Source organism: Xyrauchen texanus, chromosome 48 (genome assembly GCF_025860055.1).
Source record: "Xyrauchen texanus isolate HMW12.3.18 chromosome 48, RBS_HiC_50CHRs, whole genome shotgun sequence".
NCBI classification, from domain to species: Eukaryota; Metazoa; Chordata; class Actinopteri; order Cypriniformes; family Catostomidae; genus Xyrauchen; species Xyrauchen texanus.
In genome coordinates this window covers 27,238,678-27,259,742 of record NC_068323.1, presented here as the reverse complement: position 1 = coordinate 27,259,742, position 21,065 = coordinate 27,238,678, and the positions used below count along the sequence as shown (strand labels likewise).

General features: G+C 39.7%; 1 protein-coding gene across 2 annotated transcripts in view; it reads right to left on the bottom strand.

Moving 5' to 3' along the window:
* Positions 1–19,259, bottom strand: part of senp5 (SUMO specific peptidase 5) — a 49,204-nt gene extending 29,945 nt beyond the window's left edge. The window contains exons 1-3 of one of the 2 annotated variants that reach the window (XM_052121702.1): positions 19,119–19,259; positions 16,119–16,439; positions 582–1,301 (exon numbers count right to left, since the gene is read on the bottom strand). In XM_052121702.1, coding sequence (XP_051977662.1) covers positions 582–1,296 — 715 coding nt within the window. In that variant the 5' untranslated portion in view covers positions 1,297–1,301; positions 16,119–16,439; positions 19,119–19,259. The remainder of the gene's footprint in view (positions 1–581; positions 1,302–16,118; positions 16,440–19,118) is intronic. The other variant, XM_052121701.1, reaches the window with a different exon arrangement.
* Positions 19,260–21,065: the final 1,806 nt, after the last annotated feature.

Genomic DNA, 21,065 nt, shown 5'->3' with positions numbered 1-21,065 from the left:
TTTATGCAACAAATCTTATTTATTTTTGTACTTGTTATTATTGGATTTTAGTAGCACAATAAACTACATTTGGGATTTCATTCAGTTTGGACACTTGCTGCCTCTATGTCTATGACCGTCACAGCAAGGAAAGACTAAGCAAATAAAAAAATAAAAATATTTAAACGAAAAGAAAATATAACATTAAATAAATCAATTTCAAAAACTATAAATCAATTAAATGATTAATCAGTTACCTGCTTTTTCTACAACTTTATTTAGCAGTATCGTCTAAATCCAATATTAGTCAACCTCGAGGTCTCTGGTTGCTAATCTTTCGTTCGTCAAATATAGACAACACTAAATATATTACATTGCTTTGTCAAGGCTGTAAATACGAAACATGGATGCCAACCAAGTGTCGCTATGATTATTATCACAATGTCAACAATAACAAGCTCTGGATTGAATCCTGTTTTTCATACGAATACTGAATAATTTTAGGGGATTCACTGCTGCATTAAATACAGTTGTCATTCCTAAACCTTTGCAGTGTACGTGGCCTATTTTAGCAGCAAATGTAGAATTCAGCACAATTGTACCATGAATAAACTCAATGATTCCCTCTGTGGTGATTGCAGCAGGAGGCAGTGCCAACGGTTCACCCATCACCTCCATTGAGTTGTTTCCGAGGTCCCCAGTAAGAGGTTTGCAGTAATGGTGGTCCCAGCAAGCCTTGTCTATCTCAGTACTTAATGTGGGCGCCTCAGTTTCCATGGCATCACTGTGACTGGAAACATCCCACTCTGAGCTGTTGACGTGCAAGGAAGAATTTGAGAGTTTCGCCATCAAGTCACTATGTGTGGCCGAACTGGTCCGGACATCGCTGCTGTCCACCGTGACACTTGTCTTAACTGGATGGCCCTGCTCACTGGAGATGAGATCTTTGGTGGGATCTTGACAGTTATGTGTATGAATACTGTTGTCTATGCCGTTCACCATGAAAGCAGTCGCATTCACTGCATGCATGATGTTGACTTCTGTCTGGGTTACGTCTAGTTTTCTCCTGGGAAATGGCACTTCTTCCATCTCACAAGCAGTCATTGTGTCCCCATCAACTGTTATTACGGAATCCATTGCAGAGGAGCTCACCTCCTCCTCTCTAGCCACCTCCTCTTGGTTCACCATGTCTTTCTTCTTGCGGCCACGTTTTTTCGTAACATGCTCGTGTCCGGGCGTGTGGGGTTTGCCGTTAGGCCCACAGCAGTCACACGTCTTCGGCACACGTTTCCTCCTGGAGCGGCCATTTTCCTGCATCTCACCTGTATAGATGAATTATATTGATTGTTAATGACAGATGCAAATCCCAGTTTTTATTGTTAAAGTTTCTGATAACTGATATGATATTGTTTTATTTCTGCTGTTTAACACAATAATAACATAATCATTAAACTACAGTACAAACATTATATGCAGTGTGAATATCATAACTAAGGGATAATGTACAGTCAGCTGATCATTGTGGCAAAATGAAACAAAATAAAATGAAACCCCAAGATCAGGATCTTGTATCATCCTGAAGGGGAATATACCAACTGACTGTATATTTTCCCACTTGTTACATGGCTACTTATCAAATAAATAAAAACATTTACATAAAACACAGATTTGCATTGAATTATGTTATATAAAAATAAACTCTGAGTCTCTTAAATTACACCCATGGTTTGCGTCAGAGATCTGTTGGTGTTTATTTTACAGAAATGAGTGTCTGACTGCTCATTATCCTGCTTATTACAAGACAACTTGCAGAATAAAAGGACATAATTTGTTTTTACATATTACTTTTATACGAGATGTAGGAAAGATGACTTGCAGTACCCGGATGACCGGTCTGACATGACTTTACCCCGGATTTGCAGTTATTATTTAGAAAACAGTAAGAGTATTCCAAAGAGCCGTGTAATAATAATAATAATAGTAATCAAGCATTTCCATAATGCTTGCAACTTCAGCAACACTATACTTAAAGAAGGAGGTGCAACATAAGCAAAAATAGAGCTTTAACTTTATTAGATTGAAAAACTTCGTAATGTTTCATCAGGCTGCCTGATCAAGTCCCACAAGGTACTGTATCATAAACGTCATGAAGTGTTTACTCTAAAAAAGCTGAAGCTCTTTTTTTTTCTTAGAGACATTGTTGTATCTCCTCCTCCTCAAGGTATGGCACTTTGATTTTTGGTTGCGCCTTCTTTTTGGTTGGTTTTTATCCATTAGCAACACTAAAAAGAATTTAAAATATAATGACTGTTTTTCAGATTTTCTACATTAATTATATAGGATCTCAACCAAGTCTTTCCAGTATCTATGGTTTAGACCTGCACAACGTTCACAAGGAATTTTGGACCATTCTTCCTTACAGAACTACTTAAGCTCAGTCATGTTCATATGTTTGGTGTGAATGGTTCTCTTGAGGTTCATTTCACAGAATTTCTATTGGGTTAAGGTTTGGGCTGTGACTGGGCCACTCCAAATGGTGGATTTTCTTATTTTGAAGCCATTCTTTAGTGGATTTACTTCAATGTTTAGGGTCATTGTCCTGCTGCAACACCCTGACATATCCTGTAGGATATCTTGATAAACTATTTTTCCCTCAATGATAGCAAGCAGTCCAGGCCCCGAAGCAGTAAAGCAGCCCCAAAATCATGACGCTCCCTCCACCGTACTTCACCATTGGGATGATGTTTTCATGTTGGTATACTGTGCCCTTTTTAAGCCATACATATGGCTGCATGTTCTTCCCAAACAATTCAACCTTAGTTTTATCAGTCCACAAAACATTTTCCCATTAGCATTGTGGAGTGTCAAGGTGGTCTTTGGAAAAATTCAGGCATGCAGAAATGTTTTTGTTGGAAAGCAACAGCTTCCTTCATGGTGTCCTGACATGGACACCCCGCCTGTTTAATGTTTTTCATATAGCAGTGTTGTATTACAAATTTATTAAATGTTAAATTTAGGTTCCAATACAATAGTATATAAACTGAGAAAGTTTAGTAGATTGAATTTAGTATTTGAGGTATAGTCAGGGTTTCCAGCAGGAGATTCCTGCCTGTCCTGATCTCTCTATTGTAAGTTAAATTAGTCGGATTGCTGAGACTATCACCTTTTATCTTTAAATGACTCTTGGAGTCCCTGACCCAGTCGTTGAATAGTCCGACTGATTAGATTAGTTTCTGTGCATTCAAATCACACTGTTATGCTGATGAGATCAGGGCTGGGGAATTTCCTGTAACGAGTTGACTCCTGTACCTCATTTACATGCTTTGTTTCAGAGTGTCTCCACCTCTATGTATAATCAAGTCCCCTCACCCTTGAAAGATATAAAACCCTATCGTACTGAGTTATAGAGTCAGACTTGGATGAGTACAGCAATGCAACAGCGACTTCTCAATAAAGAGTAAATTCTGCTTAAATGATATCCCAACGTCTCCTGGTCTCTGCTTCGATGACGAAGAAAAAGTTTACAACAGCAGTCTCAGGAACAGAGATGTTAACCATGTTAACTGGTAATCAGAAAGTCGCTGGTTCAAACCCCACAGCCACCACCATTGTGTCCTTGAGCAAGGCACTTAACTCCAGGTTGCTCCGGGGGGATTGTCCCTGTAATAAGTGCTCTGTAAGTCGCTTTGGATAAAAGCGTCTGCCAAATGCATAAATGTAAATGTAAATGTAACCAGTTCCAATGATTACTTCAAGTATTTAGCTGTCACTCTAGGGTTCTTTTTTACATCATTGAGCATTTTGCAGTGTGCCCTTTGAGTCATCATGGCTGGAAGGCCACTTCAAGGAAGAGTAGCCACAGTACTAAATCGTCTCCATTTATATACAATTTGTGTAACTGTGGATGAATAGATGAATATCTAAGCAGGGCTCTTCAACTACTTTCTTGCGGGGGCCAGATTATCCAGAAGAAAACAAGGCAGGGGCCAAATTTTTCTGTATTTATCTTAGCTTCCATTTTCTCTATAAATTATCATCTTATTCAGTGAGTAAAAAATTAGTCCTGCAAATATTGTGATTTTCCACACAATAGCCAGTGCAGGAGCCAGATGTTTGTATAGATCATCATAGGGAAAAGAACAAGCTGAGTTGATGCAGCTCGTGATTGAGATGGCTGACTCACAGCTGTATTTAACCAAATATAATCAGGATATTTGCCCATTCAGTTTCACATTATAATTTTTTCCCAAGCCCTACAGACACTGAACAGATTAGACACGATCATTTGACACTTCAAGAATAGTGAATAAAAGCATACTTTTCAGCACATTTTCTTTGTCTGTTCAACTGTCATAATCGATTGTTTTTGTTGCCTGATGTGCATATGTGCTGACAACATTTCTGTCACAACTGCAGAGATAATTTTTTACACATGTAGACTTTTATATGAAGACATTTGATTGAAAAAGACGCAATCAAATGCTCGCTTAAACGGTGTGATCCATGTTTAGCTAGCAAAGCAGTGCAACTAAAGCATCACCAGAAAAGCTTAAACACATGCTCCGGTCCGTACAAGTGATGATGGCTGAATGCTGCACGTGCCAATAAGCGTTGTTAAACTCACCGCTGATTGCTGAGGCTTGCGCCTTTGAACGTTGAGTGTTGCATATAGCGCACTCTAGTATTTCAGTTGCCAAGACAATTTGATTAAAAAAAAAATCAGTCGGAGGGCCAAACAAAGATGATTGGCAGGCCGGATTTGGCCTGCCAGTTGACTAGCCTCCAAGCTCTTCTAGATAACTTTGTAAACCTTTCCAGATTTATGCAAAGCAACCATTCTTGATTGTAGGACTTCTGGGATATATATTTTTTTTTTTGCGAGGCATGGTCCATGTCAGCAGATGCTTCAAATGAAACGCAAACTCAAAATCTTCAAGTTCTTTTTATAAGTCAAAGTAGCTCTAACCCACACCTCCAATCTCATGTCATTAACTGGATGCCAGGTTTGCCAACTCCTGACTCTAACTTTTATTGACGTCATTAGCCCCGGGGTTCACATACTTTTTCTAATCTACACTGTGAATATTTTAATGATTGTATTCAAGAACCATTTGCATTTTACTAGTTAAAATAAATTGTTTGTTCATTATTGTAACTTAAGGTGGGTGCACACTGTATGATTTATAATACTCCTTTACGATTGTCGCTAGTCAGACAGTGTTACGTCCCTGTGTGTGTGTGTGTGTGGTTATTTGCCATTGTGTTATTCTGTCACCATACAGAGACCTTCCATTGGTGGTTCCCGCTGGAATCCCTGATTGAGTCATCAGATCGCCGCTTATATAAAGCCCACCCCAAACACGTTCGAGAGGAAGTTTTTGGTTTTGAGGAGGAAGCTTGCTGTCGAATGTTAATTTTGTGAATTGAGTGATAAACATTGTTTAATTGTTTGTACTAACTTGCGTAATTTGTGTTCTTGTGACTTTGGTACGTCTGTATTGTTTTTCCCAATTGGCCTTTGCTAGTCGTGCTTCCCTGATTTAATCGTTCTGTTTGATTTCATGATACTAGGGAAAACAGACAGGTAAGAAGGTCACATGACGTACATTGAGCACACGTAGGATTTTACGATTGTATATACACACTAGTTAGGAGTGAGTGCCACCCCCTGTACGTTTGGCTTGGTAGAATAGTTTAATTAGGGCGTCTTGGACGCTGAAGATCTTGTCTTTTTATTTCTAGGCAGTTTAGAGGTTTTCAAATAGTCAGTGGACTTTTGTTTATTTTCGTTTGTTTGGCACCTCACCCCCCTTCCACCCCCACCCTGTCCTGGTATTATCAGGTATTGTAAATATTGTATATATCTATTTTTCCCACTTACCACTTGCTCACCTTGCACTAACACCTGTATGAAAAACCATATAACTAAGTATCATTTGTTATCCAGCACATCAGATATGTGTTAATGTCATTTTAATGCTACTCCCCTAATACCTCTAGAGGAGCCTGGGGGTTGTAACAGACGGTACAATATGAACCAGGGGTGGCTGGGAAGAGAAATCGGCCCAGGATTTTACATAGAATCTGGCCAAAAAGTTGTCGAGCAGGTCGCTGTTCTTTTCTGCATATCGCTGCCACCTTCGGCCTATCGCCGTGCTGTTTTACAGCACGTTCTGCATAACGTGGTGGCCCAATTCAGCTTAGGTACGCAGAAGTAACCCCACCCACTGACGTCACTGGACTTCCTGTTGCTGACGGCACGCTGCACGAGAGTTTGTTTGTAGCCTCCTTAGGCTGCTTAGCATTGCTTATTCTTATTCTCAAAAGTTCATCGTTATAGTCATCCTTATATCCTTTGTCATTTTACCGCGTTTCAGGTTTTTCCGCTTTTCTACTGTTTCATCTGCATGTACTTTACCTGTTGCTGCTGGCACCTAGCTAGAGTCTGTGTTTGTAGCCTGTTTTAGCATCGCTTATATATCCGTTTTCAGCCTTTAATCCTTAACATCTGCCATTTTTAAGCACGCATTGGGTTTTCCCTCGTATTATTCTCTTATCGCGATTCAACTGCACGCATATTCCACCTGCATCCGCGTTCTATTTTTATCGCGATTAAACTGCGTGCATTTTTCAGTGAACACCCATTTTTTCTCCTCTGCGGTACACAGATTATTGCATCGATCTCAAAGCACCGCTTATCAAGAACAACCAACAACAACAAACAATTTTGTGAGGGATTCACATCAATCTCAAACCCTCACCGCTCAGGAACAACCAACAACTTGTGGTAATGGCATCCGCTCATGTTATTTCTTCCTGCATTAAATGTCACATGTTTACAATAGCCTCCTCCGTCAGCAGTGAGGGATACACATGTGATAAATGTAAGGAATTAGTCAGGCTGACAGAGAAGGTTAATGAGTTAGAGACTCGCATCCGAATGCTACTGGAGGTCAGTGAGAAAGAGAAGCAGGTAAATACTGTTTTGGATGCGAGTAGTACAGAGATCAACATACACACTTTGCTTCTGGCTGTAGAGCCCCTGCAGCAGGGCATTTGGGTGACGTCTCTGCGGCATACTCACTCAGCAAAGAGACACCACTCTCCCGTTCCTGTTAGGGTTTCCAATCGATTCTACCCACTCAGTGATACACCCACTGAGAATCATGTTGAAAGAGCCCTTGTTATTAGCGATACTATTGTAAGGAACGTGGAAATAGAGACTCCAGCCACTATTGTTAATTGCATTTCGGGGCCAGAGCGTCTGACATCAATTTACAGAGAAGTTTTTGGTGTTACTCAGAGGACAGGATATAAATGTAAGTCTTTTGAACTAATAATGCTTAATGTGACACCATCAGATATAAATAAAAAATCTCTGTTGTCTTTTGTCCTTGCTACAATGGGTAGATCACCTGGGCCTTATTCTGATTTCCTTAGTGAATTTGCTAATTTTTTATCAGATCTGTAGTTACTGTATATAGAGCTTTAATTGTTGGTGACTTCAACAGTCACATAGATAATTAAAATTATACATTGGGATTATCATTTATTGATATTCTCAACTCTCTTGGAGTCAGACAAAATGTAACAGGACCAACACATCGCCATAATCATACGCTAGATTTAATTCTTTCATATGGAGTTGATGTTGATAATATAGAAATTCTGCAGCAGAGCGATGACATCTCAGATCATTACCTTGTCTCTTGCATGCTGCAATCAGCTAATGTTACTCAATCTACACCACGCTATCGTTCAGGTAAAACTATTCTTTCGACCACTAAAGATAGCTTCACTAATAATCTTCAAGATCTATCTCATACATTCAATAAACCACAAAGCCCAGAAAAACTTGCTGAAATAACCAAAAATATAAATTGTTGCCCCACTTCGATTAAAGAAAATTAAAGAAATAAGCCCTGCACCATTGTACAATTATCACACTAATGCTCTCAAGAGAGCAGCACGGAAAAATACAAAATTAGAAGTATTTCGTGGTGCATGGAAGGATAGTGTCTGTAGATACAGACAGGCACTAAAAGCTGCCAGGTCAGCATATTTTAGTAAACTCATAGAAAATAACCACAACAATCCTAGATGTTTATTCAGTACTGTGGCTAAATTGGTTAGGAATAAAGACTCAACAGAACCAGATATTACGTCGCAGTACAAGAGTAATGACTTCATGAATTTCTTTACAGATAAAACTGGAATTATGCAATCATCTGTCATAGCACCTCAGAAAACAGTGTCTAATAATTTCTCACGAGCAACTTCAATCCTTCTCTGTTATAGGTCACGAAGAGCTAACAAAACTTATTGAAACATCAAAAGCCACATGTTTGTTAGATCCTATACCAACTAAGCTCTTAAAAGAGGTATCTCCTGTAATTTCAGAACCTCTTCTTAATATCATTAACTCCTCACTATGCTTAGGACATGTCCCAAGAAACTTTAAAATGGCAGTTATCAAACCACTTATTAAGAAGCCACAACTTGATCCTGGAGAACTGGCTAATTATAGACCAATTTCAAATCTCCCGTTTATGTCAAAAATACTAGAAAATGTAGTATCCTCTCAAATATGTTCATTTCTACAGAGAAATAGTATATACGAAGAATTTCAGTCAGGATTTAGGCCTAATCACAGTACAGACACTGCACTTATCAGAGTTACAAATGACTTGCTCTTATCAACTGATCGCGGCTGCATTTCTCTTCTAATGCTTTTATATCTTAGTGCTGCATTCGACACGATAGATCACAACATTCTCTTGAATAGGCTAGAGAATTATGTTGGAATTTGTGGAGTTGCATTAGCATGGTTTAGGTCATATTTAGCAGACCGCTACCACTTTGTCTATGTAAATGAGGAATTGTCAGACCAAACAAAAGTAAAATATGGAGTGCCACAGGGATCAGATTTAGGGCCTCTGCTTTTCTCCATGTATATACTTCCCCTGGGAGATATTATCAGGAATCGTGGAATAACTTTCCACTGCTATGCCGACGATACACAACATTATATTTCTTCAAAACCTGATGAGATTTCACAATTAGCAGAGTGTATCAATGAAATAAAAGATTAGATGGCCAGAAATGTCCTTCTACTCAATTCTCACAAAACAGAGGTACTAATTATCGGACCAAAAAACTCTAAAACAATAAGCCGCTAAAATATAATTTAACTCTAGATGGATGTACTGTTACATCATCTTCAACAGCGAAGAACTTAGGTGATATATTTGATACCAATCTGTCCTTTGAAAATCAAATTAGCAATGTTTGTAGAACAGCATTCTTCCACCTAAGAAATATTGCTAAAATAAGGCACATGCTCTCAGTTGCAGATGCCGAAAAACTAATTCATGTGTTCATGACCTCAAGACTAGATTATTGTAATGCATTACTGGGAGGATGTCCAGCAAGATCAATAAATAAACTTCAATTGGTTCAAAATGCAGCAGCCAGAGTGCTAATGAGAATTAAGAAATATGATAATATTAGCCCCATTTTATCATTGTTACATTGGCTACCTGTTAAATTACGTAATAATTAAATAATAAAATTCTTTTAACTATGTACAAAGCTTTGAACGGTCTAGCTTTTCAGTACTTAAGTGACCTTCTACCACGCTATATTCCATCACATTCATTACGATCGCAAAATTCTGGCCTGTTAATAGTTCCTAGAATATCAAAATTCACAAAAGGAGGTAGATCCTTTTCATATTTGGCTCCTAAACTATGGAATTGTCTCCCTAACACTGTTCGAGATGCAGGCACACTCCCTCAGTAAAAGTTTAGACTAAAGAGTCATTTATTTAAGCTAGTCATACACCTAATTTATCCTCCAACCCACAATTAGGCTGCTAGATGCCATTGCTAAATTGAATGGCATCTATGTTTATATTATTTTATTTGTTTCCCTGTCTCAACCCAGGGACTCCTATCCTGAGGTCACCAGAACAGGCTTGATCCAGCACCATTCATGCTTCGTGTTAGACTCCACTGCTACGTGTAGCTGAATGATGATGACTAAAAGCAGCCGGTGCCCGCCAAACATCACTTCAGTCTATTATGATAGACTTCAGAGGATGAACTGATGCCAACTCTAACCATAAGACATGGGATACTTCATATGCAATTTTCTGAACCTTGGATGGACCACACCGAACCTCACCGAAATTACCGGCCAGGTTGAACTGCGTTTCACATCCCTGATCTCTGCCTGCATCACCTAGGTCTATTGATGGACTACGATCTTGAAATGGAATGCATAGACTAACAATTGCCAACAAAAGCCTTCATCAACAATCAACAAGGAAAACTGCATCTATGTGAATTTATGCAGTTAATCCAGGATGAACTTCAAAGACATTGGTCATTAATCTTGAAGTTCAAACAAAATCGATGTTTAAACACTGACCCTTAACTGTTTCCCCGCCAAACACGGAATTTTCCGGGTTTTATGAAAAAAAGCTTCCCCGCCAAACACGGAATTTTCCGGGTATCCGTGTTTTAGGTGGTATACGGTAAGGAAGACCCGTGCGCATGTTTTGAAAGAGTACGCAACTCTTTGATCAAAGAAACAGACTGCGATCGTCTCAAACGTGAAGAAGTGGAGTAGTGAGAATGTAGCTCAAAATATGCTGAATATCCTTGCGGAAGGAGACCTCGTTCTACTGCAAAAGTTGTGGTGTCCCCTTACATCCTGGGAAATGTTACTCCGTGTACCACTCAAAAGCAAATTACAGTGCCTAAATTTGATATATTTTACATTTATTTATAATTTTAATTTATTTTGGAAGGTTTTATATATGAAGGAAACAACATCTGAATGTATTCAGCTTGAAAATGCACTTGTTTGATAAAAATGCCTTTTTCTCAGCTTTTTGTCCGAAATGTTGTTTTTGACAAAACCTACCTCTGTTCAAGTGGCAATAAAAAAAGAACAAATGAAGATAAAATAAAATCGGGTTTTTTTGCCTAAAAGCAGAGGCTCATCTTTATTTTGATATATAGCATCTTCATATATTCATGGAAGAAAATATTCTGCGGGCCATTAAAGTTTAGCGAAAATCGTCCAAAACCCTGGCGGTGGCTGGCAACTTTTTTTTTAAAACGCTGGCGGGGAAAAAGTTAACACAATACTTAGTTTAATAATTTTAAACCATGACTTTAACTATACATAAGTAATATTTACATTATATTCAAGATGTTAGCCAGAGTCTGTTTTTTCCCAAGGTTATTTTCCCTCCATTAATCAAAATCTTATGGAGTTTTGTGTTCCTTGCCACAGTCGCTTTCAGCTTGTACACTGGGGTTATTAATACAATTATTATTTAATTATTTTTAAACACGATAAACAATCATATTTTATCTAATTACACAATGATGATTCATCGTCATTATAGACATTACAGTTTTATCGTCTGTTAATGCCTGATCTTCTGTAAAGCTGCTTTGAAACGATGTGTGTTGTGAAAGGCGCTATACAAATAAAATGTACTTGACTTATCGCAGCCCACTGGATCCCATTTCACAGCCGGCCCAACTGAAAAAGTGGTGGTGGCGTAGTGGGCTAAAGCACATAACTGTTAATCAGAAGGTCGCTGGTTCGATCCCCACAGCCACCACCATTGTGTCCTTGAGCAAGTCACTTAACTCCAGATTGCTCCAAGGGGGATTGTCCCTGTAATAAGTGCACTGTAAGTCGCTTTGGATAAAAGCGTCCGCCAAATGCAGAAATGTATATGTAACTGAAAAAGTCCCGGTTCTCCCGATAGCCAGTCCACCCCTGATATCACCATGGCACACTGTTATCACACATGGCACACATTATGTCATAACGATATACATCGGAGCGGACTGTGGTCCCAATCGTCCCGACCAGTGATTATTTTTTTTATTATTTCGTAGATTCATAAAAAAATTATAAAGGCTGATACTATAACACGCTTGCAATTATCCAACTGTGTTGGGCCAGTGGTAGCTCAGCAGTTAAGGCTCTGGGTTACTGACCGAAAGGTCGGGGGTTCAAGCCCCAGCACAGTCAAGATACAACTGTTGGGCCCTTGACCCTATCTGCTCCAGGGGCGCCGTTTCATGGCTGACCCTGCACTCTGACCCCAGCTTAGTTGGGATATGCAAAAACAACTGCATTTCATTGGCTCTGTACCTGTACTCTGCACATTGACAATACAGTTGAATCTTAATCTTGATGATTTGAATTAAACGTCCCATAAATAATTACCAGTATAAATTGGTTCAATCTTTCTATTTATTTTACATTTTTTAAATAAAATTGGAGTGGTGTGAATCTAAACTAAAGAGGTTTACAGACGTTTAAAGTAAATTTATTAAAGTAAAATACTAATTAAACATTGTAAAAAAAATACTTGATAAATGTAAACAAAAAAAAAGAGCAGGTTTCTTTTCTAGTGAATTGGGGTGCAAGAGATGAGCGGAATATCTCATCTGGCCATTGTAATAGCAGTCACACTATACGGCTGTGATGCAAAATTTCAGACACTCCACAGTCACTTCCAGGACAGCGGTGACATGCGGCGCATGTGGCAGGGCATCCAGGCCATCACCAACTACAGGACAACATCAGTTGCCTGTGACAAAGATGCCTCCCTTCCAGATGCGCTGAACGACTCCGGTTTGAAGTGCAGAACGACATGGTGGCGAAGAAGACCACCCCTCCTCCCAACGACCAGGTGCTCTGTCTTACCAAGGCGGATGTGAGGAAAACTCTACGTAGAGTCAACCCACGGAAGGCTGCTGGACCAGACAACATTCCTGGCAGAGTGCTCAGAGAATGTGCAGACCAGCTAGCAGATGTTCTTACCGATATCTTCAACATCTCCCTGAGCAGCGCCGTCGTTCCAACGTGCTTCAAGGCCACCACCATCATCCCTATGCCAAAGAAGTCTTCAGTGTCCTGCCTCAATCACTACCGTCCCTTCGCACTCACACCAATCATGAAGTGCTTCGAGAGGCTCGTCGTGAGGCAAATTAAGACCCAGCTGCCCCCCTCACTAGATCCACTGCAGTTTGCGTATCGTCCAAACCGTTCAACAGACGACGCCATCGCCACAACCCTCCATCTGGCCCTCACCCACCTAGACAAAAAGGACTCATACGTTCGAATGCTGTTCATAGACTTCAGCTCAGCATTCAACACGATAATTCCTCAGCACCTGATTGGACCGTGGTGGGTCTCATCAGCAAGAATGACGAGTCAGCATACAGAGAGGAGGTGCAGCGGCTAACGGACTGGTGTAGAGCCAACAACATGTCCCTGAATGTCGACAAAACAAAAGAGATGGTTGTTGACTTTAGGAAAGCACAAAGTGAACACTCTCCGCTGAACATCGACGGCTCCTCTGTGGAGATCGTCAAGAGCACCAAATTCCTTGGTGTTCACCTGGCGGAGAACCTCACCTGGTCCCTCAACACCAGCTCTATCACCAAGAAAGCCCAGCAGCGTCTCTACTTTCTTCGATATCCCCCCATACTCACTACATTCAATAGAGGGACTATTGAGAGCATCCTGAGCAGCTGAATCACTGCCTGGTTTGGGACTTGCACCGTTTCGGACCACAAAGCCCTGCAGAGGATAGTGAGCACAGCTGAGAAGATCATTGGGGTCTCTCTTCCCTCCATCAAAGACATTTACAAAAAACACTGTATCCGCAAAGCAACCAGCATTGTGGATGACCTCCCTCGCGGCCAGACTGTGTAACAGCTTCTTCCCCCAAGCCATCAGACTCCTCAATACTCAAAGACTGGTTTGACACACACACACACACACGTGTCCTGAGTTGCACTTTAATTACTGTCACTTTATAACTGGCTGCTACCTCAATATCTGCTATGTGCATAGAACACTATTTCATAGTATGTTATGTTTACGTTTTGAGAATCTGTCTTCTTTTTGCACTACTGTGTACTGGTCGGCGCTGCACTGTCTCTCACTGTGCCTATTGTCCTGTTCATTGTCAGAAATTTCTTGTACTGTCCCGTACTTTTTGCACATGTTTGCACGTGCAATTTATATTTATATATATATATATACACATACACACACACACACACACACACACTCACCTAAAGGATTATTAGGAACACCTGTTCAATTTCTCATTAATGCAATTATCTAATCAACCAATCACATGGCAGTTGCTTCAATGCATTTAGGGGTGTGGCCCTGGTCAAGACAATCTCCTGAACTCCAAACTGAATGTCAGAATGGGAAAGAAAGGTGATATAAGCAATTTTGAGAGTGGCATGGTTGTTGGTGCCAGACAGGCCGGTCTGAGTATTTCACAATCTGCTCAGTTACTGGGATTTTCACGCACAACCATTTCTAGGGTTTACAAAGAATGGTGTGAAAAGGGAAAAACATCCAGTATGCGGCAGTCCTGTGGGCGAAAATGCCTTGTTGATGCTAGAGGTCAGAGGAGAATGGGCCGACTGATTCAAGCTGATAGAGGAGCAACTTTGCCTGAAATAACCACTTGTTACAACCGAGGTATGCAGCAAAGCATTTGTGAAGCCACAACACGCACAACCTTGAGGCGGATGGGCTACAACAGCAGAAGACCCCACCGGGTACCACTCATCTCCACTACAAATAGGAAAAAGAGGCCACAATTTGCAAGAACTCACCAAAATTGGACAGTTGAAGACTGGAAAAATGTTGCCTGGTCTGATGAGTCTCGATTTCTGTTGAGACATTCAGATGGTAGAGTCAGAATTTGGCGTAAACAGAATGAGAACATGGATCCATCATGCCTTGTTACCACTGTGCAGGCTGGTGGTGGTGGTGTAATGGTGTGGGGGATGTTTTCTTGGCACACTTTAGGCCCCTTAGTGCCAATTGGGCATCGTTTAAATGCCACGGCCTACCTGAGCATTGTTTCTGACCATGTCCATCCCTTTATGGCCACCATGTACCCATCCTCTGATGGCTACTTCCAGCAGGATAATGCACCATGTCACAAAGCTCGAATCATTTCAAATTGGTTTCTTAAACATGACAATGAGTTCACTGTACTAAAATGGCCCCCACAGTCACCAGATCTCAACCCAATAGAGCATCTTTGGGATGTGGTGGAACGGGAGCTTCGTGCCCTGGATGTGCATCCCACAAAACTCCATCAACTGCAAGATGCTATCCTATCAATACGGGCCAACATTTCTAAAGAATGCTTTCAGCACCTTGTTGAATCAATGCCACGTAGAATTAAGGCAGTTCTGAAGGCGAAAGGGGGTCAAACACAGTATTAGTATGGTGTTCCTAATAATCCTTTAGGTGAGTGTATATAGGTATTTTATTTAATTGTGTAGTCTCATGTGGTCCTGTGTTTGTCCTATGTTGTTTTTATGTAGCATCATGGTCCTGGAGGAACGTTGTCTCGTTTCTCTGTGTACTGTACTAACAGTACATGGTTGAAACGACAATAAAAACCACTTGACTTGACTTCGTTGGAGGCTGAAGATCATTGCAAAGGCTATTAATTGGCCATCTGTGAACATGTCACACTGAACGTTGTAAGATTGCCGATTTTGCCCTGCAAAGACAGAAATCCTTTAGGATTCCTGAAATTTGTCTCTACAGTGTGCACCTGCCTTTAGATGAAGATAAAACCAGATTTTTAGACAAATTTGTATAAAAAAAGAGTTTCTTTTTTACAACATTGTGTATTAATAATCATGAATTAGTCCATAAATAGTAATTGTGATGGTGACTTGTCTCCGTTACAATGCACTACTTGTAAATATTCATCAAATGAAGCTTTTTATTGTAGAAAAATCACAGAAGAATGCAGAGGAATAAATTATTTGATTTTTGCTGATAACCGATAGTTTCAAAAGCAACTATTGGCACGGATTAATCAGTAAAACCACTTTATAAGCTATATTAAAGACACTACACAGAGTTTACATTCTTCAGGAAAACAGACCTACCAATGGCTAACTTATAGTTGACTGCATTTTAAATTTAAATAAGAGAAAGAATTTTAACATGATCTAAAAATTACACAAAGCAGCTAAGCATGGATGGCTGTTGTTTAAACAGTACATTTTTTATAAATAACACATTGAGATATTAAGTGAATTTACCTGTGAAGACTGTTGTTTCTTGATGGATTTCTTTAGCAACATACCAGATTCCATTTATCGGTAGGCCCTATATTAAAGAAGAGCTAAAGTGTGAATCGGTCAAACCAATTTCAGGTCTGTGTCTACTCACCTGAGCCGGATTCTGCCTGATCTGAGGTTTTTGGACCCGGAACCCTCATCTCAAACTCTACCCCATTCCTCCACAGATCCTCTCGCCCCTTTGATTGTATTAGGATTCCATGATTGAGATCAAAATGTAGATCTTGAAATTAGAATTCTTGATGTTTGGATGGGACTTGTTAATTTTCACGTTTAAAACGTCTGTGAAAAGAGTGAAGAAAAAAACAGTCTTGGTGCTATAAGAGGAAATGAACGAACAATGCATATATACAATGTTTCTACAGCAGCACTATATAAAAAGGTACTGTGGCAGTACCATGATAAAGTGATGGAATCAGATGGTTCTATCATTAAATACTGAATGATTACCAGATTCATATGCAATGGTATTTACAAAATTAATTTCAAATAAATAAATATATAAATAAAAAACATGGTACAAGTCCAAATACTGTCTATGTTCTGTGATGGAACCACGGTTCAGTGATGGTAACAGGGTAATACCATGTTAGTTTGAAAATCAAAGAATACCATGGTACATTACCACGGTTCCTATTTACACACACACATATATATATATATATATATATATATATATATATACATATACATACACACACACACACACACACACACACACACACACTGCCTTGTAAAAGTATTCAGACCCCTGTCCAATTCTCTCGTATTACCGAATTACAAATGATAAACTGAAATTTCATTCTGATTGATATTTTATTTTAAAACACTAAAACACAAAATCAACTAATGTAATGTGACATTGTTTTTTGGCTGGGAAATATTATCATGAAAATTAAAAATGGAAACCCCCACACATTAATATTTGGTCCAGCCACCTTTTGCTGCAATAACTGCTTTAAGTCTTTTGGGGGACACATGTACCAGCTTTGCACACAGTGACGAAGTGATTTTGATCCATTCTTCTCAGCAGAATTGCTCCAGGTTGTTCAGGTGATGCTTGTGGACATCTCTTGCAGTATTTCCCTATATTTTGCTCCATCCATTCTTCCTTCCATTCTAAAAAGATTCCCAGTCCCTGCTGATGAGAAGCATCCCCACAGCACGATGCTGCCACCACCATACTTCACTGTAGGAATGGTGTGCCTTGAGGCATAGGAAGTGTTAGGTTTGCGCCACACAGCACTTTGAGTTTTTGAAAAAAGCTCTATCTTGGTCTCATCTGACAACAAAACCTTCTCCCACATTGCAGCTGGGTCACTCACATGCTTTCTGGCAAACTCATGCTTTCAGATGGTACTTTTTGAGTAACGGCTTCTTTCTTGCCACTGTATGGGAATACAGGCCAATGTTATTCAGTGCTCTTGATATGGTTGACTGGTGCACCATTATCCCAGAGTTCACTCCCAACCAGTGAACTCTGTAGCTCCTTCAAAGTGATTGTTGGCCTCTCTGTGGCTCTCTCACAAGTCTCCATTTTGTTAGAACACTGAGTTTTGAGGGACGGCCTTTTCTTGGCAGTGCCTGGGTGGTGTGGTGCAGCTTCCAATTCCTGATTATTGATCCAACTGTGATCACTGGGATATCCAAACATTTGTATAATATGTTGTACCCTTTCGCTAATCTACGCATTTTTATTCCTTTATCTCCAACTTCTGTGGAATGCTCTTTGGTCTTAATTTTCCTTCAGATTCACAGCCTGACCAATGATCCTTCAACAATGTTTTTTTTAATCCAGAAAATATGACCGCAAATGTAACGATTCCCAGGTGAATGCAAATGGTAAGTAACGGTGTCCTCATTAGGGCAATTTCTTTCATCTGTGTAACCTGGCAGCTTCCACAGCACAGGGGTTGAATACTTATGCAAGCAAGATATTTCAGGTTTTTTTTATATTGATGTTTTATGTTGGGATATTTCCCAAAAACAATCCTCAAGAGTTGGAGAACAACATGTTTCATGCCACACAGCCAGGTCAATCAAGATGTGGATGGAGGAGCACCAGATCAAGGCCGTCATGGTCAGCCCAATCGCCAGACCTGAACCCAATTGAAAATCTCTGCAATGTGATCAAGAGCATGGATGGTCACAAGCCATCAAAAATAGCTGAGCTGCTTGAATTTTTTCACCAGGGGTAGCATAAAGTCACCCAACAGCAATGCAAAAGATTGGTCAAGAGCATGCCAAGACACATGAAAGAAGTGATTGGAAATCAGGGTTATTCTGCAAAATATTTATTTCTGAACTCTTCCTAAGTTTACAAAAAACGTTTGTATTGTGTTGTTTATAAATGAATATGAACCTGTTTTCTTTATATTTGAGGTCTGAAAACACTGCAACTTTGTTATTTTGACCAGTTGACATTTTCAGCAAATAAATACTCTAAATGACAATATTTTATTTGGAATTTGGGAGAAAAGTTGTCAGTACTTTATAGAATAGAACAAATGTCAATTTTATTCAAAAACATACTTATATATAGTAAGTCCAGAGAAACTAATCATTTTGCATGGCCTCTTAATTTTTTTTCTAGAGTCGTGTGTGTAATATATAAATAAATAACCATGGTACTCCCAAGGTGAATCTTGTGTTTGGTCAGTAAAATCAGGATTCATGAGAGCTGAGATCATGAGTGACGTGAAGAATATTTGATTTTTATCTGATCTCCAGCAAACACAACAACAATTTCAATTTCAGAAGATTTTGATAAGACAGAAACTCAAAGTGAATGAAATAATGAATATCCTCATTTAACTCGCTGCGACTAAAAGCATACATTATGTAAAGATAATCAAATGATCCTCGGTGATTCAGACTCGAACGTTTATTATATTAAACACAATATCGAGCTTCAGAAAATCAAACACAAAGAGCGCAGGCACATGTGATTCACAGTCTTACCGTGTGGGTTTGTCACGCAGATGACGTTTTCAGGAGATTTAAAACAGTGTAAATAAATTCTGATTTTCCACTAACAATGATATCGATAAATGTTACGGTTTTCAGGCGTTGTTATGGTCGTAGCGAAATTGTGGCGCGTGAAAATGACGTCACAAACTAACGTAACGAGTGGATGCTTTGGCGCCATCTGGCGTGAAGGAAGGTTCTCTTGTAGCAAAAATTGTGGCATAAAGACAGGCTACTACACAACTACAGTATGGATGCGGCCCTTGGGGTGTGTTTTTAATTAGCTGAAAACAAAACCTATTTTCTCTAATTTACAAAGAAATTTTGGACTGTTATTTTAAACATTGTCGACCTCTTCTAAAATAAACAACAACATAAAACCCCAAAACTTACAAATGTATGTGTAAATGTTGTCTGTTTTTGTGTGCTGAATAATGTATATATTTCGATGAAGTTATTTAAGATATTTCCTCCTTGCATATTCTTTGTTTGTTTATTTATTTTATCTTTATTTTTATAAGTAATTATAGCACTTTCTTTGCTTTTGATTAATCCCCTACCTTAGCAATTAATATAATCTCTTTCTGTTTTTTGTTTTTTATCACACACTTTCAGGACCCCAATTTTGCTTTTACTTTTAGAAATGTGATTTTTGGTTATCCTTTGTGGCAGCGGGGGCGTGGTCAAGCGCCCGTCCGGGAGAGAAAGCGGTAAGGGCGCTTGCACCTGAGCTAAATTATGTCTAACACCTGTCTGTAATTTCAGTGAGCATGGGGAGAGCGGCATAAAGTTGGCCACAGAACCTCCAGTTAGGGAGCAGAGAAATACGCGCCAGTCTAGTGTTGGCATGATATGAGAGAGAGTGTCAGAGATCTGTTGTTGAGCTGGAAAACTATTATGTTATTGTGAAGCTGTAAAGTACTGGAGATCATTAATTGTACCTGTGAAATGAAGAAACCAGTTTCCTGTGTTCTCCTTACCCTCCTGGCCTTAAGTTTGTTATATCCTTATATGTAAAGTTCTTCCTCTGTTAACCAGTAACTTGTAACTGATAACTTGTCATATAAGTCAAAAATTAAGTGTGCCTTGTACCGCAAAGCAAGAAAGTGCAGGGACTGGTCATAATTTAACATATACACATTGTTTAAAAATAAAACATGCCCCTTCTTTAATGAAGTACTGTATTGTTCACCTTAAATGACATGCTTCTCAAATTCCATCAGACATTTACAATCATGATCCACAAAGATACTGTAACAAGTTTAGATAGTAACACGTAAAGATAATACATGAAATGCCATATTTACAAAACATGTTTTACTGTACAAAGATACATCTACAAAAAGCCTAATTCATAAAGCAACAATATCCTCATGCATTTTGCACTTATTCAGTCACACCAATACCTTTCATGAATACACATTTTCTGCATCATTTATGATGGCATGTAAAGCTATAGCACTTTGACATGCTTTGTGGGTAAATTAGTCTGATGTGGACTCATGTAACCGATACTGCATGAGGCATAGTTTATCTTATTATGTGTCATAGATAGTTCAGTATTACACTCTTTTTAAATGAGAATAATTCACAAGAGAGAAGAGAGAGAAAAAAAACTCACTCACCGGTTCTCTGATGTACCGTCGCGTGGTCCTAGAACACTTCACACCCCTCGGCGGACGACAGCCGCTTCTCTCCGGGCGAACCGGAGACAAACCTCCGACCCCCAGCAGACAGAACGCACCTCCGCTTTTCTGGCGGCACCTGGGGACATTCCTCTGCCCCTGGCAGCGGCCCTACCACTCCAGGTGATCAGGGAGTTACTTCCCTCCTCCCCTCGCGGACGGCGGTCTTCCCTCGAACCCTCCGCGTTTCTGGGGGACGACAGGGCACTCCTCCGCCCCTGGCAGCAGCTCCATCGTGAGGTCGGGGATCCAGTCC